Source organism: Vanessa tameamea, chromosome 15, assembly GCF_037043105.1.
Source record: "Vanessa tameamea isolate UH-Manoa-2023 chromosome 15, ilVanTame1 primary haplotype, whole genome shotgun sequence".
NCBI classification, from domain to species: Eukaryota; Metazoa; Arthropoda; class Insecta; order Lepidoptera; family Nymphalidae; genus Vanessa; species Vanessa tameamea.
In genome coordinates, this window is record NC_087323.1 from 8337875 (window position 1) to 8365778 (window position 27904).

General features: G+C 31.7%; 2 protein-coding genes across 7 annotated transcripts; one reads left to right on the top strand and one right to left on the bottom strand.

Annotated features, from left to right (window-relative positions):
• Window positions 1-10: 10 nt before the first annotated feature.
• Window positions 11-12769, bottom strand: LOC113399662 (uncharacterized). Of its 2 annotated transcripts, XM_026638845.2 has the most exons (15): window positions 12682-12769; window positions 12304-12418; window positions 11816-12000; window positions 11592-11665; window positions 11290-11395; window positions 9480-9649; window positions 8669-9171; window positions 7779-7963; window positions 6044-6175; window positions 5284-5445; window positions 4737-4902; window positions 3577-3678; window positions 2519-2703; window positions 1816-1995; window positions 11-163 (listed from the first exon to the last, which is right to left on the bottom strand). In XM_026638845.2, exons 2-14 carry the CDS (start codon window positions 12416-12418, stop codon window positions 1840-1842), a joined length of 2241 nt encoding a protein of 746 aa, XP_026494630.1. In that variant the 5' UTR covers window positions 12682-12769; the 3' UTR covers window positions 11-163; window positions 1816-1839. The 2 variants fall into 2 exon arrangements, with proteins under 2 accessions (XP_026494630.1, XP_026494631.1); XM_026638846.2 differs by lacking the exon at window positions 1816-1995 and having other exon boundaries at window positions 12304-12730.
• A 4613-nt stretch (window positions 12770-17382) lies between these two features.
• Corest (CoRest) lies at window positions 17383-27777 on the top strand. 5 transcript variants are annotated; one of them, XM_026638797.2, is made up of 11 exons: window positions 17383-17686; window positions 17966-18118; window positions 18204-18418; window positions 18498-18686; window positions 19093-19179; window positions 20237-20349; window positions 20873-21104; window positions 21568-21721; window positions 21885-22037; window positions 22683-22780; window positions 23503-27777. In XM_026638797.2, the coding sequence occupies exons 1-11, from the start codon at window positions 17581-17583 to the stop codon at window positions 23593-23595; spliced, it is 1593 nt and encodes a 530-aa protein (XP_026494582.1). In that variant the 5' UTR covers window positions 17383-17580; the 3' UTR covers window positions 23596-27777. The 5 variants fall into 5 exon arrangements, with proteins under 5 accessions (XP_026494582.1, XP_064073123.1, XP_026494583.1 ...); XM_064217053.1 differs by having other exon boundaries at window positions 22686-22780; XM_026638798.2 differs by having other exon boundaries at window positions 17981-18118.
• Window positions 27778-27904: the final 127 nt, after the last annotated feature.

Here is a 27904-nt window from a genome sequence, read left to right on the forward strand (position 1 = left end):
AACACAAATATATGCAATAAAAATAATTTATATAATTTGACTTAAAATATGGTAAACTCGGTAGCATAATTAACAAAATTTTATAAACACTGAAAAATATTCAGCAAATATATTTTTAAAACGGCAATAAAGCATCTGCATTTGTATTTCATGGGCTGGATACCTGAAAACAAAAGCATGAAATGAATATTAGCAACAATTATTGACTTCAAAAAGATATTACAAATAAATGTTCTACAATGAGAGCTCACGAGAGAAGCGACAGAGTCGCATTACCGCCTATTCTAATAAAAAATCAGAAGCTGTTTGGTGTTATAATTTTTTTTTATCGATAGCACACATTAAAAAAAGAAAATCGGCTGACAAACAGAAAAAACGCTACTGAACTGGTTTTCTTGACCTATTATAAATAGATTTAAAGATAATTGTAGAAAAAATTGTATACAATTTTGACATGACATTATTGTAGAAGTAAAGACAAACAAACAACATTGAATTGACGCGATATCATTGGTCGAGCGAGACCTTGGATAATAACCTATGACATTAATTAGAAAAAATGGCGGTTTTAATGTCTATGAAATTGAACAAGAACTTTAGCAGTAAAATTAAAGTGGATGTTAGTAGAACAGCCTTGTCTTATAAATATATATTGATTAAGAACTGTTTGCAGTACATAATATAGTTGTGTCTATATTGTAAACCACATGAAATAAGTAAATCTAAGGTTCGTTAATTTTTAGTTTATTATGGGAATAGCTTACAGTACTGAATATGACGCTCAAAAATGAATGTTTTTCGAAATAAAAATTGCCAGATTTTTTATTCTTATATTCAGTTTGATATGTTTCGATTTTTTTTATTTGTAAAGTCTATACAAGATTTTTATTTTGAATATATTTTGCTTTAGATATAAAATATTTATATGAACCATATTTCATACATTGTCATATACAAAATTTTATAAAGTTCTTAATTATATTTAAATAATTTTTAAGGTACATATGTAGTATTCGTTTCAAAAACTTATGTAGTCGTGACAATACTATGTTTTATTAAATTAAACAAAATAACACAAAAAAATAAGTTTTATACTCATTCGAATATGTTATCAAACTAGAAGTGATTGTAAATTGGATTTAAATCTCAAACATGTGTAGAATGAATACAGCAGAACTATCAGTAATTCGCGTGGAATATGTAAGTATACAAATACTGTTAAGATTCTACTTTTATCCATTATTAAGCTACTGAGTCTTTAATAGTAATATATTTGTAGTATTTTGTTATAGATACATTTATTCATAAATACAGCTACAAAATTAAGCGATTACGGCTATGTTTAGATAATGTACTGTTTGTTTATTACAGATTAAAATATAAAATCAAAGTGTACAAAAGTGGTTTTCCCGAAATGGGCTGTACAAGTTAGATATATAAAATCCAATGTTACAAAAATATAGCTCTCTAGTGCATTTGTCATTTTGTACGTACATTACATTAATCTTGGTAATTTGCAAATATACTCAGGTGATCAAATACTATTTTATGAAAGAAATACAAATCAATATATAGCAAATCCTATAATAATATTCTTTGTTTCGATAATCATTATATTCATTGACGATATTCATTTCTGAAAAAAACCCTTGTACTGTTATAGGATGCGCAATCAATGTTCCGATTCGATTGAAACCGTACCAATCTCGAACAGCTATATGGAAAGAGTGGTCGATTACCGTAATATCTATGTTCTAAGACTCAGGACGAAATCAATCATAAATCGGCGACGCAACAATATAAAGAGGAGCGTACGCATCAACGTTCGTTTTCATCCGATCACTCCTGCAGCCGCAGGCCGCTGATGGACAGGAAGGTGAAGGCGTTGTGCAGCGCAGCCACGGGCACCGCGCACAGCGCCACGCGCGCGCCCACGCGCTCGCCCGCCGCCCGCGCCGCGCGCCGCAGCGCCGCCGGCGACGGCGCGCCCCACACCTGCCGCCACCGCGCTCGCACATACATACTCGGATCGTACTTCGTACAGATACACTTATAGGTCAAGAAGTTTGATTCTTTTTTATCGTACACGCTGGCAAAGTCAGTATGACGTCAACGAACACGTGACAACCGAAAAGTTTCATAAATCGAAAATATATTACTATCGACTAGACTTACATTTTCGAATAGCATCATGTCTTTTTTATATGATTAAATTAAACCTAAAGATACCACCATGGAATGTAGATACTAACGTATTCATAATTACTATTTATTTATATATTTAAAACATATATTATATTTTATTTTGGTAAATCAAGATTAAACTGCTATGCAAAATTAATTGATTTTTTAAATTAATAGTAATAAAGAAGTTGAACTAATTTAATTAGTTCTGCGATAAAAAAAAAATACAATTTTTTAACTGCAAACATTGTTTTAAAGCATATAATATTTATATCGAAAACTATGATTGGGTTATTCGACTACGATCTGGGTATATCTTCTGAGGCAGCGGTACCTGGTAGAATATCCGCACGTAGAGCGCGGGCAGCGGGTCGCGCGTGCAGTCGTTGAGCAGCTTGCGCAGCGCGTACTCGAGCACGTCGTCCAGGTCGGCGGCCGACATGCCGCCCGCGCTGCGCTTGTGCCGCGCGCACGCCTCCGCGTCCGGGAACGACACCTGGCACGTCGACGGAGACGAACCTACGGATCATGAACAGACTCGCTTAAAGCAAGTTTGATATCGATTAGATTCATACATCTGGAAAAACTTCGATTTCGTATAAAAGGTTCGTAACGTTTAACAGGAAGACAGGGAAGCGAGCGCTGTTTGATTTGACAAATGCGACTCATTTTAGACAGAATATAACTTATTACTTTTAGGTAAAATGGCAGATGTAACGGATATGTAATTACTATAAAGCTCGTTTTTTTTTAAACAAATTATCATCGATAAAGCTAAAAATGTATGCTTTTTATAAACAAAATACCTATCTACGGTAATTATGTGGTTTAATTAATTTGTCATTACGTGCTAGTACTTCGTTTATTAACTACGTTAGGTGCTTGAAGGACGCTTCAAGGTGATGTTAACTAGCTATTTCTAACATAATTATAAATAATGATAGAAATCCATACTTTTGAGACTCGAAGGGTGAGTGAAAAAAAACCATTCATACATTCTCGATACAGTTCAAAGTTAAGTTTGACATAATAATAAGAATCATACCGGAATGTCACACACTACACAGCAATGTAGAATATTACCTCTTGTTTTTTGACACAAAGTTCTACATTCCACAATTATAGAAGGCAATATTTATTACATACATATGTTATGTGCCAATTGCTCAAAAAAATCCTTATTTCTAAACTTAACAAAAAAAAAATGTAACATTTAATTGTAATGGTTTGTCAATATTTATTATTTATCCAATGTATTATGTACGGTTTGTTTCCACAAAAATAAATAAATAATAATTAGCGTGTCGCGCTTAGATAAATGCATTCGATGCGTTCGTTTCGTATTACATACATACCGACATACATACCCGTTTACATATATTGTTTACATACCCGTAGCAACATAGCAGACGATAGCAGCGACTGTATTTTCGTAATTCCATCTTCTGGTTATAGCGACTTTATAATCGCCAACGCTGCAACCGGTCTCTTCATCTGTAATAATTAATAAAATATTATCGTTTCAGCGAATGGCCTAATGGCCAAGAGCCTCGACCAACACCTTAAGAGGCTCTCGTTAGGCAGCTGGGTCAAGGGCCTGATGCAGAAGGCAGTACTCCTCGGCACGGCGCGTATTGTGAGGAAGTTCCTCTCTCTGGGGCCCTGACCACCGGTGGCTTGGACCTTGTTCCCGCCACTGGTTGGCCTCTGTATTTTATATTTTTAAATATATTTTATATATTTTGTATTTTATATTTAAAAATCTATTATGCATGAGTAAGAATAAATAAAAATAAAAAAAAATATATAAAATTATATGTTTTATAAAAACTTATAATTGATGGATTTGCTATATAGAATAAAAATATCCACCGTTTCATATATTAAGAACGTTAATAATATAATCAATCTATTGAAAAAAAATCTCACTAAACATTAACGATGTTTGATAAATTATTTGTTCAAAATTAATTTTGAATATAATTATTATTGAAGAATTATTTGTTTCAAATGCATTTTTGTAGAATTTGCGTATCATACAAAAGTTGGACAACAAGTTAAATAGTTAAGTTGATAATACAATTATTTAAGAAATCGTAAACATCATAATATTTTCAGCTACTAAGCATGACAATAGATTTAACTCAAAGTTTTTGTTTTGTATACATTAACTGTGTTTATATCCAATATATTATAATTATTTCAGTAATTAATTATGAAACCCGATAGAAAATATATACCGAATAAACTTTATATCGATTGGCTTGACTATGGTACTTGTGATTATACAGCCATACGTAGTTACACGCACACAAACTTAAAAATGACAGAAATTGACAGGCGGCAATTGAAATAAGCGCTCTTAAGCTTTTAAAGTTAGATCATACTGTGCAATTGGTCATAAGCTGAATACAGGTTCGTGGCAAGGGTGTAGATTACTTCAGACGCAGTTGTGGTATTAAGCTCATTTCAAATCTTTGGCTTATACATAAAAAACTATATACTGCGTGTCACGGTGTGTGTGTATCGCGTGTCGTGTGCGCGCGACTCACATTCGAAGCGGTTGTTGTCGCTGTGCGCCCAGGCGTGCCACTCGACGGCGGCGCCGCGCGGCAAGGCCTCCACCACCGCGCACTGCACGATGGCGCCCGCCGTGCGCCGCTCCAGCTGCCGCCGCGCCTCCCGCGCCGCGCCGCGCGACGTCACGTAGCACACGCTCTGCACAACACGCTGCGTCACAACGCTACCCAATACTCATAGCGTGTCTCAAATATTTACTTTTGTTTATATAAGGACATTAAGTTCGTTTAATTCTCATAAAACTGTCAAGGTAGCGTTACTAGTTATCATACATCGCGCTGACGTTTTGTACAAACGATTCACATAGTAGGATTGGTTCATGTCAATAAAATGAGTTGCTTAAGAATATGGAAATTTAATTATTCCGAATTTACGGGGGCGAAGAAGTAACGTTTGAAACCGCGCGAGACCACAGTTTAACAATATATAAGTTGAACAGGCGACGCGACGCGAGGCGAGGCGAGGCTTTCCCATCAATCGGTCCACGTCTTCTACTGCTACTATGAATATTCCAGTCACCTGTACGACGCTGCGAATGTGCGCTCTCGCGTGCGCGGCGCGCAGCACTCGCGTGAGGTGGCGCAGAGCGAGCGCGCACTGCGTGCGGGCGCCGCCCTCGGCCAGCCGCATGCAGCCCGGCACCAACGCGATCTGCCCGCACGTGCCCACGACCTCGCCCACCTGACCACACGAGGAGACTGTATAGACTCATCTGGGTGCAATTCACCGTCAATCGTTTGGAGTCACTACCATATTAGGTGTGCGTAGGCAGCGTAAAAAAGTTTTTTATAGGCGTATGAAGGTGATCATTGCCCATTAATACTCAACAGGTGACATTTGTATGTCCGACTTACAAATTTTAAATTGTAGGCACAATTTGAACTTTTTATTTGAATTGTAAATGAGTAAATTTGTCATGGTGGGCTTTAACACAGCTGTTGTGTTGAATTCAACGTCAATGTGAAAATTTAAGATAGATCGATGAACAACTAAGTAAGTCTTAGCGTGCATTTCAATAATTACCTGGATGTATATAAAATCAAAAAAAAAAATACAAACCTACGAGCTAATTCGTAACCCCGATTCGAGTAATTTCCTTATTATTTATCTGACATCCAGTCCACTCATATGTAGTAAATAAAACACAATATTGTATGGTAGAATATAAATCATCGAACATGTAATCAATGTAAAACAAATATCACTTAAACATCGTTTTGCTGTAACGACCCAATTTTTTTAATATTTATTTTAATTCAATTGTATCATAAAAACTAACCTTAACGGCTTGACTATAAGGTCCGATATTGGCCGGCGCCCAGTGCGATATACCCTGCACATGCATGGTCACACGTTCTTTGGAACAACCGTCTGAGTCTTGATCTTTAACGTTATTTGGTTTATACGCAACCTGTAAACAATACAAATATTGACATTAAATAAATCTGATCTCAATAACTTAGATAATTACTGTGATAAAAATCTTTTACGCTTAAATATAAAAAAAATGTAACATTCTAACATTCACAAGGAGACTGAGGCCAATATTATTTCATTATAAATTGCAGAATACCGGTCTGGTCAGAGTTTCTGAGATTAGAGATTTGGGTGTTTACTTAGACCATAAGCTAACTTTTACTTATCATATTAAGTATAAAATGCTAGGATTTATTCTAAGGTTGACTAAGGAATTTAAAAATAGCTTTACCTTTATTCTACTTTTTAATGCTTATGTTAGGTCTATCTTGTAATATTGCTCTATAGTTTGGAACCCTTATTATAAAACGTATATAAATAAAATAGAAAAAATTCAGTCAACATTTTTGAAACATTTGCGATTTAGAGGCGGCTTTTCCGATAATACTGAAAATAGTGATATCTCTGGTATCATCACGTTAAACGTGCGTAGAAATATAAGAGACCAAATTTTTTTTATATAAAATTGTCCATAACATTGTTGATTCTAAGAGTCTCCTTAATAATGTACTTTTTAGATCTCCCCGCCTTAACGTGAAAAACCAAACTTTATTTTTTGTACCCCTTTGTAAGTGTGACTATTCAAAGAATATGTTCTTGTTACGTGCGTGTAAATATTATAACATACATTGTAAAGAATTAGATATATTTAACTCAAAAATTAGTGAATTTAAATTTAGTTTACGTCATATTATTAGTTTAGTAACTATAACTGTTTTACTTGCTTTTTATACTTTCTGTTTTTGTTTTTATTTTTAATGTACTTTGTCATTTGTTTGTATTAATTTTAAGTGGGAACTTGATTGATTTATGTTTTTTTTATTATAATTGTTTGTTTCCCAAATAAATAAATAAATATTATATTATAACATCACATACATTACTCTGATCCCAATGTAAGTAGCTAAAGCAATTGTGTTATGGAAAATCAGAAGTAACGACGGTACCACATAAACCCAGACCCAAGACAACATAGAAAACTAATGAACTTTTTCTACATCGACTCGGCCGGGAAACGAACCCGGGACGGACCTCGGAGTGGCGTACCCATGAAAACCGGTGTACACACTACTCGACCACGGAGGTGATCCTACACATTTATACATTGGATTAAATCTATTATACAATTGAAATAAAACATATTTCAATGGAATGAGTATATAAATAATTTTGACCTTGAAATGACTGGACGAGATCTAAACTAATCTATATTATTAATTAACGAATGATGTTAATGTAACGTACACGCATATATGATATAAGTGGAATGGTGTTGCATGATATAAAAATATATATTCATAAAAAAGTAATAGTATAGCAGATCTATTAGCAAACCGTATGGAATTGGTAAGTCTAAAGTTTGTTAAGCTATCTTCCTTAATTATTGGAGTAAACTAATAAAACGAGTACATCAAATAGAACGTTATGAATAGTTACTATTTCACGCAGTGTCAATGTTTTAAGGCATTCAGACTTAAAATGAAGTAAAATATTTGCTCAACACCTTATTATTATTATTCTTTTTTAATTTTACTCACCGCGTCCATTATGAGACCAACGTTCTTCGGTAGAGGGCACTGTACGCATACTCTCGTAGGAGGGTTCGGAAAGGAGAAATTTTCCACGTAGACAGCGTTCAGTGCTGCATATTGTTCCATGTCCCGCATATATATGTTCACAGAACATATATCAGGTAAGGTCAAGCCTTCAGAGTCGAGACAACCTATAATTGTTGTGATAATATCCGTTGATGATTTTATCCATATAGACATTTAATTCAATAAAACTATTTTGTTTTTTAAATTGCTATATGTTATATCGTTTAACATATTTATTAACTATATGGTGTAACTTTATGAATACTTTTTAAAATAAAATTATTTCCGAGATAAGAAAGTAACATTGTCTTCTATTCATTAAAAATATCATTATTTAATTATAAATCTAATTATTAAGTTAATTTAGGAGTTCATTGAAAACGTGATCATTTATAATTACATGATAAATCGGTATTACATACAGATAGTAAATTTTAGTTAATATTAAGATAAAAATGTCAAAGATAAGATACAACACAATAATTGATTAATTATAAATGTATTATTACACAAGAACATGCACAAATTGTCGAGATTGACTTGAGATGTTTTAGTGATTAGAACACGCAGCTCATAAACGGTGATTCTGGGTTGAATCCTGGCACCACTGACAGGAAAACATTGTAAGGATAACCTGCATGTTCCATGTGTCGGTAGAAAAAAATGCCACATGTGTATCTGCCAACCCATAGTGGAGCAGTATAGTCGAATAAGCTCTAAACCTTCTCCTCATACGGATAGGGACCCAAGATCAGCAATGGAACATTTTTTTGCACAAATTAAAAAAAATGCACATTTATCAGAAAAAGCTCCTGAACAAGTTTACCTACTAATGAGTTTCTTCATAGCATCGGCGGTGGCTACAGCTGTATCAACACCTTCACCGACAATTCCTCCGATGAAATACCATCCATGCTTGTTACCATATATGGATCTATGGTCTAAAACTGGATGCATATCGTCCGGGTCATGCATCTCATCGTAATAGTAACCGTCTATTGAATCACTACTATCAGCCGTATCTATGCTTTGAAGAAGAGCAGGGCTGTCCCCGGAGTAAGTGAGCAATGGGTTCAGTTCGTTCTGCTTTATCTTTTCTTCCTTTTCTAACTTCTCGAAAGATTCTAACTCTGTTTCACTTAGTTCTATATCACTTATGTCGCTAAACACGGTATCATTCAAATCTTTTATAAAATCTAATGAGCTTTTCACTGTTGGAGGTAGTTTTATTGTTCCATCGCAATTTTTTTTAGGTTCTAGATGTAGTTTTAAATTCAAATACCCCACTGAAGCTACATGGTCCTCTGTGTGTATTACCAATTCTTTTTCATCTCTGTAAAGAAAAATTCACAAAATATTTTTTACATGGAATGTCGTTTTTGAGTTACTTTTAATTTTTTGCCAAGCATTTCATAAAAAGATAAAATTATCATTACAACAATGAAAAATGCATGACGCATATTATGACAGTTTTTATTATTATTAAGTAAATCTTTTCTATCTTTAGTTAAATCTTATCATTATGTAATTGTATTATTAACTTCTCAAAGTATCAACTACATGTAAACAATCAATTACAAATAAGAAGAAAACATCTAATTTTTATATAATACAATGAAATCTAATACAAAATATACTTACATAACTAGTTTCTTTCTAAATAATGGGCAGTCTAGGGTAAAAGTTTCATACTCGCCGCCCTCACCACAGATATTGAGTCCATACTTCTCCTGCATGACTAGAAGGTGGGGCTGGATCTCTTTGATTGTCATACCCAGGTGTATTCTGGGATCCAAACCTAATGCTGCCACCTGAATTGATCAAAGTATATTACAATATTTTTAACAATGCTGTATATAGATAGGCAATCTTCGAACAATACAATGTTTTTAATTGTAATGAATGCTGAACATTTATTACAACTAATTTTTTTTTTTAAATATTTTTAATAAGATAAAAACCATATACAGCAATTAAAATAAACAAGGACATAAAACATGAATACATTGTTACTGATTGTTACAAACAAAGATATATTATTAATATTGAGAATATTGAGATAACAAATTGATTTTTTAGTATAGATGTAAATTCGTTTTAATTATATTTTTATAAAATTAATTTTAAGCAATTGGATTCATCATTTACAAATACTTTACAAATATTGTAAATGATGAATCAATACATTATTGAAGTAACTGCTCTGAATAAATCAAATAAATTACACTTAATATTTATTAAATAAATGTGAAAGGTTTAAGTTTTTCTTATCAAATTCTGATACCTTCATTCCTCTGTAAAATTACTTAGAATCCATTCAAATATATTCAATTACAATATGGAAAACTTGGAAAATATACCTACTGTATATACTAATAGTTTGATTCATTGTATATTGTTCCTAGAATCAAAGTTTAAAGATATGCAATTGTCAAATCGTAACTTTATATATTTAAAATACTACGAAGTTATGATGAAATGAGACATTTTACACATACAAACACACATACATATAAACATATATTAAAATATGACACAGATATTATCTAAATAGAAGTAAAACACACTTGCTTATCTTAATTACAAACAATTATGAAACTATTAAGAAGAGGAAATCAATGTCAGTAACATTTGAGTGTCATTTATTTAAACAGAACATTTAAATATTTTAACTTTTTATTATTATCTACATAATCTACATTATTAAATGAGTGTATGTGTTATTTTGTCTTGCCAAACTGGAAAAATTACTACCACCAGAGTCGAGATAACCTATAATTGTTGTGATAATATCCGTTGATAATTTTATTCATATAGACATTTAATTCAATAAAACTATTTTGTTTTTTAAATTACTATATGCATAAAACTTATAACATAAAATGCTGCATATTTTTAAGATGATTTTAGTATAATATTAAACATGACGTTAATGTTTGTCAACAGTTTGTTATTTAAGTCACTAATTTACCATCAATGCACAGCTTAAATTAGAATATAGATGATCAATTATTATATAGATGAATATATATAGTTTATTATATATGTATATAAGACTCATTAATTGACCCAGCTTAAATTAGAAAGTTTGGAGGAGACCCTCATTGTGTAATATAGAAGCAACACTACAAAATGATTTTGCAATAAAATAATTCTATCATAGTAAATATAATTATTTTTAACTAAACCGGTCACATATAGACATATATGTTTGTATGTATGTTCTAAACATTTAAGGGTGTTACCAGATCATATAGAATCAAGTCTATTTGAATTAATGTTAAGCTATATAGCGAATCTGACGTTTAGTTAGCCTAATTTGAATTGTAAAAATATTGCATTTAAAAATTATTATTTTTCATTGCTTTAATAGTATAAAAAAAACCTGTTTAGACTAATATAAATTTGAATAGTATAATAATTATTATAATAGATAAAATAATTATTTAACCTTGATGATGATGGCTTCAACACCACTTGCAATCATTTCTTGAAGTAGTTCTTTCTGATTCCTTCTCCACAAGTAAGCAAGTGACACAAGACCGAGCCTTTGACATCTAAAAAATTGTGTAACCAAATTAATATTTGAAATAAGAATATGCATGAAGTGTTATTGAAAATCAAAACAATAATCTATTTTTTTTTTAATTCACTCTCATTAGCTCTTTTATATTGTAACATAATGATAAATTAAACATACTATATACCTACATTTAAAATATTATTCATATTGATAACTTAAATAGTACTTACACATTCTCTACCCTAATTCTTTGGTAATCTGATAGAATAGCCCCACAGGCCACAGCTTCAATGTCTAATTCACCCTACAATAAAAAAGAGCATATATATTTCTTATAAATATACTTAATACATTTACAATAATATATTAAAATAATTGATTTTTAAGCCTCTGTGACTTCATCATATTTCAAAATATTTATCTGTTATGAATATTCTACCATACTCTAGAGTACCTTTATCTTGAACAATAGTCTGTATAAATCCTCCACTTCATCATTATCGGTTGGTTTATAGTTTCGCCCTTGATCGATAGCAACACCAGAAATTTCCTCCCTATAGAGAGGTAGTCCCATTGCTTCAGCATAAAGGTTGATACCCTGGTGCCCAACAGTCTGATACATGTAACTGTCAAGTTCATCTACAATATAAGTTATACAATATATTAAATAACTAGAAACTATAGTTGTTATTAGTGTAACATTCACAGTTCATTAGAAATTTAAATATTTATTTGTTTTATTTAAATATGGTAACAATTTAAATTATTATTGAAATGATTAGTTAGAGATTAAGTATACATAATTATTTATTACAGGTTGGTAAAAACCTTTAAATAGTTTTCATTTGCAATAACAATTTCATAAACATACAATAATGATATATGAAATTATAGATACGTATAAAATTAATCTAAATTGGTATATTATATGACAATAGTAACCTTTATGTATCGGTTGGAGGTTGGCCAGGGCTACAATCGTATGCCCGGCGCCGACGCACTGCATCATATTGTAACAGCTGTCCTTTCCACCGCTTATTAACGCGACCGCCCTCATCTTTGTAAACGTACAATATCACGAACAGTTACAAACTTACATTAATTACATAACAATCATAATTACTATTTTGTGCAAAAACAATACGACTATTTCACAATGCGGTATCCTTCACAACAGCACCATATTTTATGCTAAATAAGCATTTCATCTCCCACTTCAGCCCACTTCACAGCAAGCCAGTGAGAAAACTAAATCACAGTGTAGTCATTATCTAAATTAAGATAACATTATTTAATTAGAAGGAAATAAGAAAAAATTACTTTTAAGCTCAACAAAATGTCATTTGTGTGATATGATATGTCACCCTTGTAACAGTGATAATGTTGGTCTTGATTCTTAACTTTTTGATTATTATGCAATAAAAAAGTTACGACTTATTATATAACAACAATTAATTAGCCTCATTAAAATAATATAAAAATTAAATAAGCATTAATTTTCATCGAAATCAAGAAACATTGCAATAAATTCGATTTGTAATGAATACAAATGGCAACTTTTTACTAGATACATACTTACCAATTTAACTTAAATAAGTAATTTGATTGAATAATTGTTTTTAATAATTACCGGTATTCAATGAAAACATATAAGTATTTTATTTAAGTATAAATACATTTTTTTTAAATAAATGGCGAATTTTACATTTAACTTTTTTTGGAAAATTAATTATTTTATTAATACTGTTCTTAATTTTACTATAAAAATTATACAACCCAAATTTATTGTATAGTTCTCTAATTTACGTATGATGTACGGAACTTACAGCATAATGAAATACATTCGAATTGTCTGTTTTGTTAAGTTATTTTACAATTAAGTGAGGACTATATTGGAGAAGGATTCATATTGCGTTGTCACGATAAAACCTTAATGTTCGTTTAACAGCGTACTGTATGGATAAATTATTATTCATGCAGTCACCCGCTGAGTTTCTTTCGCCGGTTTTTCTCAGGTCAGGGTATTTTCTTTTCGGAACCGATGGTAGTGTTTTATTTGACTATTAATAAGTAAGTATAATGCTTCCATATTGAATAAATTTGAGTTTATTATTCAACAAAATATCATTGGGACTGACCAATATTTTAAAGGTATAATAAATTGTGAATCCTGAAATAAGAGTACCTAGTATCTAGTATTCAAATACTATTCTAATCTAATCATTAAGTTAAAGGAGTGATTTATGTTTGTCAATTGTTATTGTGCCAGTGTCTATGGGTGTAGATGTAAATACTTGTAATGACTTACCATCAGATGAATAATGAATTATCTGTAGATTTCCTACAACACTAACAGGAATATGAAAAATATCTATATATAAGGGCTAATTAACGATAAAAAATTTAAGCACTTTTTACTGATTGATTGTTTATATATATAAAGAAAGAACAATGAATAGATAGAATAGATAATAGATAGAAACATAAAATATGCATATAATATTGACTGCAATTGATAAAGGTGCAGTTCCCGATTAGGGATATGACGCAATCGTGTCGTGTGAAGAAAATATTAAATAGGTAGGTGGACTGGCAAATTGACCATCTTATGGAAAGTGGTCTTCATCTGTGGCCACCTTATGAAAATTGGGACCATAGGCAACGTCAATGTGCCACTAATCTTAGAACCTAAAATGTTATCTCCCTGTACCTGTAATTAAACTGGCTCGCTCACCCTTCAAACCGCAAAACAGATTTTATTTATTTTTTAACCGGGATTTTAGTGGGTTAACCTTGTGCCAAGGGCCCAGAAATCTTTGAAAAATTACTTCTGAAACACAATCTAAAAATAAATGTACCCACTAAATAACAAATTAATATCTTCTACTAAATAACAGATAATATAGTCAACGTTGTACGAAATTTTTAAATATGACAGGTTTTTTTATTAAAAATTTTACCATATCTAATTTATTTATATTTTATTTGTTAAACAGATGCTTCGTCACAGTAAAGATTATCTACTACTTCACAAAGGTTTCCTGGTTTACTATTTAAGGCGAGAATTTGCGGTTCACAAGTGGTGCCGACTGCCGCTGTGGTTTTGATACGTATAAGTATGCAAATAAATTGTGGTCTGCCAATCCCCCGTGAATCATGACCGATCATATTTTTAACAAACACATCGTGATAAAAAAGAACAAAACATAATGAATGTCATTTAAATAAATCATTTAAATTATTTATTTATTTCTTCCCATAGGGTCTTATATATTACGTACGTTATATGTATATATAAAAAACCTAATTATTGTGTAAAATCTGACATCTTACCTAATTATAAGGTGCAATATTGACATTATATCCTCTCGGAAAATAAGTTGGTACCATCTGACGCCCAGCACCACGTGCGCTCATTGGTCAAATTATAGAGCGCGGACATCCCTTACTTTCCGTTACACATTTCCGTCCCACACCCCGTTCACACATCAATAAGGGCATCAAAAAAACCGTCACGAAAAAAAAAAGTATTTTACTTTAAGATTTTTTTTTAACCAAGGTTAAACCATTATAATTAATAGTTCATCTCCAGTTAACACAAATGAAATGCAAATCTATATTTAAGGGTACGTTAAATGTATTGGTGATTTACAAACTACATATATTGTTGCGCCTTCTAAGGAACCTAACTTAGTATGTATACTAAGGTTAATTAGTATTTACCTAAGTAGCATTTCTATTACTACACATACTATAATGAGTAGTTACTTACTTACTTAATTAAGTCATTAAATGGTCCTTATAGGATTCTAGCACGCATTTTAGTTTGGTGACTGAATTTTAACAAAAAAGTATATATATTTTGAGTGTCCGTCTATTTCATTCGGGTGAAATTAGAATTATATTTACTTCCGAATCGTAACGAAATATATCGGGTCCCAACTTATAAACCACTCAGGTACCCATTCGAATCCATACAACAAAAAAAAACATCTAAATCGGCTCGAATGTTTAAGAGTTCAGTTACATACATACGTACCGAATATTTTCATATAAACACAATACATATAAAACCTTCATATAAACACAATATATATAAAAAGTCGAATGCTTTTATTGCACCATAAAGAAGTAGAGATGCGTTACTTTTAGCCTTATAAATTCGACTGACTTGACTTTTTTCACCCTGCGACTTTCTACGTTGCCGCTAGGAAGTGGATGGACTCGACGTTGAAGACAAGGCACAATTTAAATTAACTAACTTATTTGCTATTCCAGAATATAATCTATCTCTGTGCTAAATTTCATTCAAGTCTGATCAGCCGTTTTGTTATAATTGAGTAACAAACATCCAAACATTCGCGTTTATAATATAATAAGTAGTATTGACGTATTATCACATTTCTAATTACATATGTACATGAACGGGAATTTGTATTCGTTTTTGATATTGTATTCGCCATTGTCTATTATAATGTTCCGCATGCTCCATCTGCCTTTTATTTTATAAAGGTTATTACAAAACTTAAAAATAAATATACTTATTTTTATTTGAAACAAAAAAAACAGTTACGTTATAATATAAAACGAATAGTAGGTATTTATATTTATCTTAATAATAACAAGATATGAATAAAGGCACGGAAAAATTAAAATCAAAATAAAATAATATCACTGGATGAACTTTTCTAAGTTGACTCGTGCGAAGCCGGGACGGATAGCTAGTGCACTGTTAGATTAGCTTATCTATCTTTGTTTTTCTAACATGTAGTTGCAAATTTTATAATTTTGAACCATTGTTTTACAAATATTATATGCTTTTTATATTATTTTAAAACCCATTTTTAATGCGTTATATATATATATATATTTTAATGAACTTTATATACAAAATTTGTGGCTTTGTTATGAAACAATTGCAGGTCACTTAGAAGTAATATAATCAATAATAATTAATGTTCATAGCTTCGTAAGTTTTGTATACCTTCTTGGGATTTTTGCTTCGTAATTCACGCGACTCATTCAAGAGAGTCCCTTACAATTTTTAAAGTGAAAGTAACTTTGCCTTTAGTTGTGAAGTGGGGATAGATATACCTAAGTGTCTTGTACATACAATCGGCCATTTATAAATTTTTCCGTTTCGATTTGCCCTAGAAACATATGTCAATTCTTAAATCGAAAACTCTAACCTTTGCATTTTGAATATTAATAAACAATTACAAAATTAAATAAAATTTCATTACAAGAGCGATAAATTACTCTTACTTACACAAATCATTGCTTATGTTGATACTCAAGGCTCTATTAAGTATATTTTAAATCAGAATTGAATATTCATAACATAAACTTGTTTTGACCTATGCTATGTTATGATATTTTAAATTGTATTATGAAAAAAAAAATCAATCGAATTAAATAATTATTCAATGCGCATATTTACTAAAGGCATTTTGTAAACAAAATTATATTTTTTTATGCTAAATATAATAAATTGTAACATGCAGTCAAAGTTGTAAATCTTTGTATAATTACGTTATACGTTGTATGTACTTCTACATTAGTTACGTTTCGAAATATTACTTAAAAACATATATTTAAGCGCCATCTCTTACTCGAATGTGAAATATAAAGATTATTGTAAGCGGTTTCTATTAGTTTTACTTTAACGGAGACTGTAATATAATTACACGAAGTATCGTTTCACATATTACTGCAGCAAGTAACGATTATTATTACAAGGAAGATAGCGTAGTATTTAAAGAATAAAATGATAACATTTCAGTGTTTATTGGTTCGTTTTTCAAAGTCTGTAATAGTAGTATTGCTATAACTAAAAATGTTACATTAAAATATTTTCCTCCTATTTATTCAAATATAAATATAAAGCGTTTGTAAATTGTATACATAAAATCATTTATAGGTATTATATTTTAAAAGAAACTAGGATTTCATCGTTTTCATATAAAATATCGTTTATTAGGGTATGTTAAAAAGTGAATGCCTAAAGTACAGACGCAATTAAACGAACTAGTACATCCTACGGCAGGTTTGTCAGATTATTGATGCGGTGGTTTGAATCACGTTTGAATTGAAGTGCTAAGCTGTGCATATAGTTTTATTGGTCCTAGATTAGCCCCAGTAAAAATAACTAATCTATGGACCTTTAAATTTTGTAGAAATATAGTGAAATAGGTGTGATAGTGTGCAAAATAAGTAATCATGGTTTTGGCTGAAAGAAGTAATGATGTTCGAAACGGGAAGCGTTCGAGAGGGCCAAGCCCGAATGGTCACGGCAGCCCTGATTCTAGTTCTGAAGACGAAAACGGTAAGCCATTTTTCAATAAAAGTAATAAAAATATTTATGTATGAAATATAATATGGGGCTTCATACAGCATAAATTGGTACCTGTTTAAAGATCTGTGCAGTGTTAGCATACGCTTTAATTTGACGCGTCAAGTTGTTTAATAAACAGCTTATATTTGTCTAATCGCCGTGGTGATTAATAACTAACAAACTCATATCATGCTTTATTTTTATGCTTCTCTTCATCTGCCTTCATGCTGCGCTCATCTCATCAACACATGTTACACCAAAACCAAGCAGTAGTGCCATTTGCAGCTGAAAAAATAAGAGTGGGGCGTGATTACCAGGCAGTTTGTCCTGAGTTGGAACCCTTGGAGCAAAGAAAACCTGATCAAATATCAGACAGAGCTTTACTTGTTTGGTCACCAACTTCTGATATATCAGATATTAAATGTAAGTAAAATTCACTAGGTACAAAAAGCTTATTTTGTTGAATACAATTTCTGTATTCTTTAATGTAATTTTTTTTCTTTTTTAGTGGATGAGTACATTACTATAGCAAAAGAAAAATATGGTTATAATGGTGAACAGGCACTAGGTATGTTGTTCTGGCATAAGCATGATCTCAATCGAGCTTCCATGGACCTTGCTAATTTTACACCCTTTCCTGATGAATGGACAGTGGAGGACAAAGTGCTGTTTGAACAAGCTTTTCAGTTTCATGGTAAAAGTTTTCACAGAATAAGACAAATGGTTAGTAGTAATAATTTTATATTGTATATCAATGAATAGTTTCATTTATTCTTGAAACTAATTTGTATTTTCATTATAGTTGCCAGACAAGTCAATTGCATCACTAGTAAAATATTATTATTCATGGAAAAAGACAAGAGCTCGTACATCTTTGATGGATGTTGTGAGTGAAGGTCGTAATCCTACAGGCTCTGGAAGTGGGAAGAGAGAATCTGGGGCAGGTTCAGAACCAGGTGGTTCAGATAAAGATTCTGATAATGATGAAAAGGTACGTATGTTTCCATTCCATTGTTATTGTTTGTATTGCTTTTGTTAAATGTTTGTTCTTTGTCATTTAGAATGCAGATTTATCATTATTTTTTCATAAAAGTAAATTGAAGACTTCCTTTGTTTGCAAGTTCAAACAGTGTATCTGGATTGTCCAATGATTATTTCCTATAGAAATATAGTCATTGGTTGCTTAGTAAATAGAAATGCAGAGTAGATATAATATTGTTTATGAATAGTATACGTTCATTGAAGCATTACATTAAATACACAAAACTTACGAGAATGAGATGAAATCTCTTATTTAATTCCACTGTTGTTCAACATAAATGATGTCAACTGAGTATTTTTTAAATAGAAGCCTGGGTAGCACATTTTTTGGATGTAATATGTGTTGGTAATAACAGAAGTGGACTTTACATCGTGGTATTGTCCGCGGAGGCAAGCCTCTGCCGGGCGGCGGGCCCTCGCTTCGCGCCGGCCAGCAAGGCGAGGTGGGTTCGTCGCTCCCCCACTAAGCGTATGACCATGTTGCTACAATAAATGGATGTTAAATGTCTTCTTACATTCTATTCACTATTATCTGTTATTGGTGTGTTGTCATTCATAATTTGATGTTTGTCAGAATTCCTTGTGAAGGTTCTCGAAATTCCTGGATTCCCAAATGTACTCTTACTGCCAAGTTGCTGTATCATTGCACTATAGTAGTCATAGAGTATCTTTTGTTTGCGTTTGTTTGTTTTGCGACAGCATCTGCTTCATGTGTCATATAATTCCAAAATTTTCATGATACTCATTAAAGAGAAAACAAGTTATTTGAACCATGAAAACCATCTTGTATTCAACTAGTTTAGATGCTTTCTGATACAATACAATTAAATAGTGATAAACATTTTTATTATAAAAGAATACATGATAAATATCTATATAGTTCATCTGCAATACAATATTACAAACTTAGTTCAAATAGCTAACCTTACATTATTTTCATGATTGAATTATTTAATTTGCTGCTTTAGACTATGCCTTTTTTTTTAGTTTAACTGCTCTGCATTTTATCTACAAACAGACTATTATATCATATTCATATGTTCATTTATAACAAATCAGTTTCATGATGTGTCACAAAAACAAAAATGTAATCTTCTGTTTTCGTTAGACAGTATTAAGATATTAATGTTAAACAAAACATAATTTTATTAAATGTAATAAGTCGGTAAAACAGGAGAATGCTGTTGTAATTTTAATAAAAATAAAAGTAATGGCACATATTTTGTTAATCTTTAAGCACGATGCCATGTGCTCATTATACTTAGCCTTGTATGAACTACTATATTAGCACTCTCACTCGTTCCCCATTCACCTGTCAAGTGTTCCCGCATGCTTCCTTTAACAGCCCCCAAATTTTTTTTTGTTGTAAATGTGTGCAGAATATCGTTTTATATTCTAAATGAAGGGTTTTTAAAAGAAGTGTGTGAGGAGTTCCAGCTCAGTTTGGTTAGGTTAGATTAGGTCAGGCAGCAGGATAGTAAAATATTGATTGGGGTTTAGGGCGAGGGCGGCGGCGAAGCGGGCAAGTGGTGCACCGTCTGCGGCATTCTGTGCTCGCAGACCACGCCGCACAACTCGCACAAGTTGTGCCAGGCATGCCTCGTGCACGCCAGGTCGGTAAACAAACAACATTCACTTTGAAATCTCAATCCATCATCATCTTACGCGAGTAAGGTTATATTGTTATGCGAGTCAATATAAAGACTAAAATTATTCTACTATACCTTTATAACAAATATTGGTGCCGCGGTCGTGTATTTTGTTAGTCGACTTAAAAATTTTTTTATCAATTCGACATTTTTTTTTTTATTTGGTTTCCGATTACTTATTATTTTGAATTAGTAGTTCTATTAACAAATTGGCCGCCAAGCTCATTTAGTAATCGTTACATTTATGAGGAATAAATTAACGATTAACCGATTTGAGTCGTTCTTTTATATCCGAGGTAAACTAATGATATAACGACTGTAAATATTTATACGATTCCTAAGATGACACGACATTCGCGTGCAGTATAAATTAAATCGGCGAATATAACTGGCAATCACTCGTAGAAATTGCATGAAAGAATAATTGAAAGTAAAGTAGGGCGGTGCCAGGGATCTGATTGTTTGAACGTTCGCGGTGATGTGACAGACGCACCGGCACGATGAGACCGCTGTGCGGGCCCTCGGGGCGTCGCGGGCCCGGCTCGAAACAGCAGCGGTACAAGCACCGCCTGCCGCGAGGCATTTACATCAATCACGACGATCTCGTGGCCATGGCCACCGGCCCGCAGCCCGGCGAGCCCGCGCAGCCCGGCCTTGTCAATCAGGGGGAGGCTATGCTCAAAGCCATGGACAGAGAGATTATCTCGCTCAAGAGACAAGTAAGATGCAACCCGCCATCCATGACGCTATGTAGTTTACACATTCTCACCCTTACGTTGACACCGACGCTTAGCTTGACATTGAACGAGACTGAAATTATTGTTCGTTAATCTAACATGGATGCTACTAATGATTTGTGTGATGTAATGTGGAGAATGTGACATTAAAACAGATTACTATCGATTGTTGTAGATTTTTTTTTCAACAATATTGCATTAGGCGACTTAACAAAATGTATTCTGCACACATGCCCTCATACTTTTTTTTTGGTTGTTGTTGAATAGCTTTAAAACGAAACGTTCTCGTTGAATGCAGTGAGAGTCCTGCGAATCTTGATTAGTGTTATTTTGGATAATCCAGATATGCACACCCCGATCCTGCCTAGCATTTAGCTAATGTTAATGAATTGATTGCTTGTGTTTTCCTGCGAGGGCAAAATTTTATAGATTTTTTTGAATGCAGGTTCAACAAAATAAACAGCAGTTAAGTGCTATGAAACGCAAAGTAGGAGATGCAGGCGTAGAGGAGTTGCGACCCGGCGAACCGCCCGCAAAGATTAATTCGCGCTGGACTAATGACGAATTACTGATGGCAGTCACGGCTGTCAGAAAATATGGTATGTGGATATAACTTCTACTAACCTCTGTTCTAGGCTTTTATAATTTACCCTTTTTGTTCTTTGCTCTAGATTAAGGATTAGTTGCTGCATTTTGTTATTCATTAATATTCTACCATATAATCGATTGTTCATATGGGTTCATTGCATATTCATTTTACAGGTAAAGATTTCCAAGCTATTGCTGAAACACTGGGCACTAAGACAGAAGCACACATCCGCACGTTCTTTATTTCCTATCGCCGTCGATATAATCTAGACGCAGTCCTGCGAGAGCACGAAGCTGACCGCGGGAGCGCTAATCACATACAAGCTGGTATATATTTATTATTATTTATCTAAGATTTTTATATTATAGGCTAACAAACATTAGGACACAAAGTATATATATCATATTAAATTTAAGAATACTCTTACACAACATTAGTATTGAGGCAATTGGAATGTTTAATTGAAGTTTCTAAGGATGTAGTAGTATAGTAACAGTCCGTAAACAACCCACGGCTGGACTAAGGGCTCGTCTCCGTTTTTAGGAGAAGGTTGGGCTCCTATTCCACCATGATGCTCCAATGCGGGATTGGATACTCTTAGGCCGATTTTCATCCGAAATAAACTGAAGATTTGGTCACGATGTTTTATAAACCCAAATTAAGCAAGTTAATTCAGTGGTGCTTGCAAGGGTTCGAACCTGCAAGGTTTTCATATATCTCAATTCGGTGATGATATAATAAAATCTAAAAATAAATAGAGTATTGTTTTGAAATAATTAATAATGCATGAAGAATCTATGATGAAGATGATTTGGGAGATGGAGAGTCATGGAGAATGACATTATTTATTAATTACAAATTTTTCGCCATGTCATTGTCAAAATTATATTTATTTCATTACAACTGGAATGACAATTACATAAATTTATGATATAATGTATGGATTTTTAATAAAAGTATCGTTTTTTTAGCAGGTACAACAAGCACAGAATCTACTGACAATGATGTGGATAACAGTAATGCCAACAATGGTACCGGTTCTCCACAAACAAATACAAAGGATGAGAAAGTAAGTGACAGTTAATAATATTTAAAATATTTTCCTTTACTTTTATTATTGTCGACTATAAGCTCGAATCTCAGTATAAAAATTCGGAGGCTAATATCAATAATACAATAACAAATAATTATTTGAGGCAAGGCTTAGCAATTAATTAAATAAAATGTCCAGTAGCTTGTATTATCTTGAAATCAAAATATTAAAATTGACATTTATATCTATGCCTGTACCATCATCATAATAATCAGCCCGTATTAGTCCACTGCTGGACATAGGCCTCTCCCAAGGCGAGCAACTGAGCCCGATCTTCGGCCCTTCTCATCCACTTCCTACTTGCCTGTACATCTTATCTATATTATTTTGTTTGACACTTATTTAATGTGACTGCATATTTTTGCATGCAGTTCGTATTAGGTCCTAGATTCGAATCCCGGGTAGGATCAATTAAAGTTGTGAGTATCTCGGCTAAGAAATTCTTAGTGGCAGCTTGATTTTTTTATTTCATTAGTGCTATCCCGCGTCCCTGTAACCTCAGAAAGCCGTCGCTTATCTCTTCGGTTGAGTTGGATCGTAATCTCATCGGATGAAAATGAAAGTATGGGGATAGTGTTTGTGTTTTCGGGTACACATGTGCATTATAATGGCCACTGCGTAGTTTGTAAGTCTCCAGTGGTTAACAATCAAAAAGGCCTTTCAATAGTTTCAAGTTATAAATATGGTAATTTTTCCAGACCGAAGTGGACAGCGAGGGCGTCGCCATCGGCGCGTCTGCGGAGCAAGGCGGTCCGCCCACCACGCCGCCCAAGCACAAGCCGAGCAAGTGATGCCGCCCGCCGCGACCCCGTCCGCAGCGCCGCGCACACACGTAGCCTCATCTCTCGACACTATCATCACAGCGTACACAAACACTACAGTGGGCCATCGCCTTTGAAGTCACGCGAAATGCGGCAGGGTTGTCATAGGGTTGTAGTTTTTTTTGCGCTGTGCTATCATCATCTATAACAGTCATTTGACCGTGGAACTAATTCTATTTATACATTCAGTATAAAAAATGTGCTTTAAGGTAAATCATAAAAAATATTCGAAAATACTTTGTGTATGCTTTCTAAAAAATGTTGAATATTGTTTAAACACGATTAATGTTTTATCACATCATTATCAAAAATAACTTAATATGGCTAGTGTGTTGAAGGCTAAATTTTATATATCATTCAATCGAAATCAAATATTTGACACACCCTTAAAGTCATAAGATCATCTGTGTCAGAAATTAAAATGTCCATTAGCTTGTACATTTTATTTTCTGTTTAATATATTATATCAAAATAATGTATTTAGGGCAGTGCTAAATTATATGTCTAGTAATTTAATGATCTTAATCTTCAATATATATATATATATATATATATCCGTATATTAACGTATTTACTCGAATATAAGGAGTTTCCAGGCATACTGATCATATTGAGTTGTTTATAACAAATAATGGAATAATTTGCATTTCATAATCGTTGTTTGCAATGTTAATTGAGCTATTATCAAAGCACCATTTTGAGAAGTATGTGTCTCATACATTTTACAATGAATGAGGTAATAGATGCAGAAACTCATAACTTCGTGTAAGAGTAAAATTCTAAATGTATACATACATCAGCACTATGTCTTGACTTTTTAAACAATGAATATTTGTTACGTAATGTAAATAGTAATAATTAAAATAGTTATTCACATAATTTTTTATAAATTTTGTGTGTAGTTGTTTTAGATCAGAAGTAACAATGAATATATCTTAAAAATAATTCTTATTTATTTGACGAAATTAATTTTGAAGAGTCGACATATATAGAGCTGAAAGTGAGGTTAGTTTCGATAACTATATGATTTATAGTACATTCAATTTCGTCCACTAGATAATTTATTATAAGACAAACCAATTTACATATTGGATACAAAGCATTTAGTTTTAAATGTTTTAATTGAACAATAGATATTGTTTATAATAGTGGCATTGATTTAATGAGATTTAGAACAGATTATTTTAAAATTATAATTTTGTAAATGTACAAATTATGAGAAAATTTAAGAGAGAGTAGCACATGACTAATATTAGGTCTCAAATATTTTAAAAATTAGGATTATTTCAAAGAATATCAAATCAGGTTTGCTATGTATTGTATTGGAAGTCGTGAAATTAGTGAAGATGGTATACGCTTTAGGAATGGAATAAGGACTTGTACATATAGATTACTTTTAATAATTAAAGCCATTATATATGATAGTTGAATGGTTAATGGTTAAGGAGTTTACCGTTAAGCAATACTTTACTTTACTAGAATGTAATGGATAAGTTGATAATTATTAACTATTTAAATCGATATTACAAGGTTTCTTACAATACTTCAATGTATATTTTTATGTTAAATGACCATAAACCAGCAATAAATTAGAATAAATAAAATCATTTATATGGAATTTCACTATAATTGTGCATATATAATTTTATATTATACATACGCAATTATATCATGATAATAATCCTTAGAAGGAAACATTTAATAACTGGTTCAATAGAAATGTACAGATTGTACCACTGTATTGTATATAGAAATGTGTATAATGAATGAATTGTATAATATAGACATAGGCCTTCATTATAGTACATAATAATGCTTTTATTGTAGAAAATATCAATAGGTATTTCTATGGAGAAAACTGAGCGACTGTAATCTTGTAATCTTAATCAGAGATCTCCAAAAATTTGCCTCATGCTTTGTTTTATATAAAACAGTCAGTAAAAACAGTTTGTGACTGTAGCAGGGTTGCAATAATGGCGATTTTGAATTATCAAAATCAATTATGATTTCACGCTTAGTGCTAGTATAAGTATTAAGTTACCTTTCTACAAAAAGAAAATTTGTATAGTGTATAGTTGACAAAAAATTAAATGTCAACAAAACTAGTTGAAATTTTGTGTAATAATGGTGACTTGAATATTACAAATGGTTGCTAACACATTCATTGTCAACTATTTCAACGAAAAAGTATCATTAGTGATGCCAGAGAAAGGAGAAATACAAATAACAAATTATAATAGTATTTCTAATATCCTTTACCAATTGTGTTTGTTGATGTTTATGAACATAGTATTAATTTTAATACTTGCAGTTATTGCTTAGGTTTGAAAACTTCTACTACGAAGTCTAACATAGATGCTAATTATATTAGTGTGATTTTTATACATTCTAAAGTTGATTAGTTTAATACATAAAGATTCATAAATTAAGGTACATTTTGATCCATAACCCACTTGCCTTAATCACACACCTCACATATACTCGCATGCTTAAAGTAATTTATACTATATTTAAGTAATATTTAATATCAATTTTCTAAAATTTTAAAATATTGTCTGTAATGTTTTTAAGAGGTAGCTAGAATTTTTCATGTCGTATATCATTTTAAATAAGTCCAATCGTTCTCAGTTTTTTAGTTAAGCTAAAATGATAGACATTTCGTATAGTAAGATTTTATTCGACAAAACACAGTTTAATTGAAGTTAAAATTGATTTTTTTAAAATAACAAACCAATACCGAAATTTGTAATATACTTAATAAAGCTTATGAATAATTTGAAATAATGTAATAAAAGCGTTGCCATATAAATAAATAGTTATACTTGATTTAGATGGTATATACTTGTCAATGATTTCGCATTTAACTTATAAAAACATGACAGCTTCTTAAAAAAAACCGCTCATTACTCCATAATTGAATTTTGTCCTTATATAATAGATTAATTTAATTCTTAGGTACTGAAAATATAGATGATAAATATTGAATATTGATGATATTTTTGTACACCTAAAAGACATGTCATTTCATACAAAACTTAAGATAACTACGACTTGAGATTTAAATTTTAGCTTAGATTTTAAGTTCCTTTTAATGATCACATTATTGGATTATAATACGTTTACGTTAAAAGCATAATCTTTACTAGTTTTAATATTCTTACATCACTGATAAGATGATTGGTTTTACAGAGCCGAGAATGTGGTTACCATATGTAGAATTTGTATTCATTCTGATTTATATTACTTTTGTATATAAGTATTTGAGTATGAAAATCAATTTCGTATTTTTCAAACGCTCTAAATTAATTTTGGTATCGATAAATAAACTGGTATTTCTTTATGTACATTCATAATATTCCGCCTAACATTGCGTTAAGCAATATTTTTAATTCTTATTTGTATATTATTTACGTGTAAGTTTTTACGTCTTATTGTAATATGTCGGGGACATATCGAGCGAATTCTTGAGAAAATTGTAATAATCTGATAATAAAAAATAGGTAAATATGACTTGGTGGTGTAATTTAAATAATTTTCTTGATTTTTCATTTCAGTAACAATAATAACGCCTGTTATAATATTTTTGGATTAGAAATACTTTCAATATTTAGATTTTTTTTTAAATTGATATTTCGTAAAAGTTAGTCAAAAGTAGTTTAATTTTATTTTAGCGATAACTATAATATTATTTATATTTTATATTTAAGATTTTGGTAATGGGTTTCTTTTCCTCTCGGAACATTGTAAATATAAAATAAATATCGTAATCATGTGCCTCGTGGGCACGGACCGTTGGTGGTCTCTGACGACATTATTTGAAATTAAGTTTATTTCAAATGGCACACGCAAACCTAATCGCTCCAAAGAAATCCACAGAATGAAGTCATCTTATTTATTGATGCTAATTAGAACTAGTAGAAAATTTTGTTACAGAATTAAATTATTTTTATTAGAATATTATGTGTTCTGTATATGAAGCATATTGATCAGTTATAGTTATTAAATGTTCTTTTAATTTTTAAGTGTAAGCTCAAAACATCTGTTTGCGACTCTGTCCGGGCAGTGCTTTTATCGATTTATTATTTTCTATGAATTTCTAACATTCGTAATGTTTCAATTTAAGTATATTAAATAAACATAAGTCTGTATGAATATGGGTTTTTTCTTTACAATGAAACCATCTTTTATTGTCTTCAGCAGTGCTATTCTGTAATAACTCACTTCGTAACTTAGTGAAATGTTAGAAACCGATTTACGGTGAAACGCTATTTTTATATCC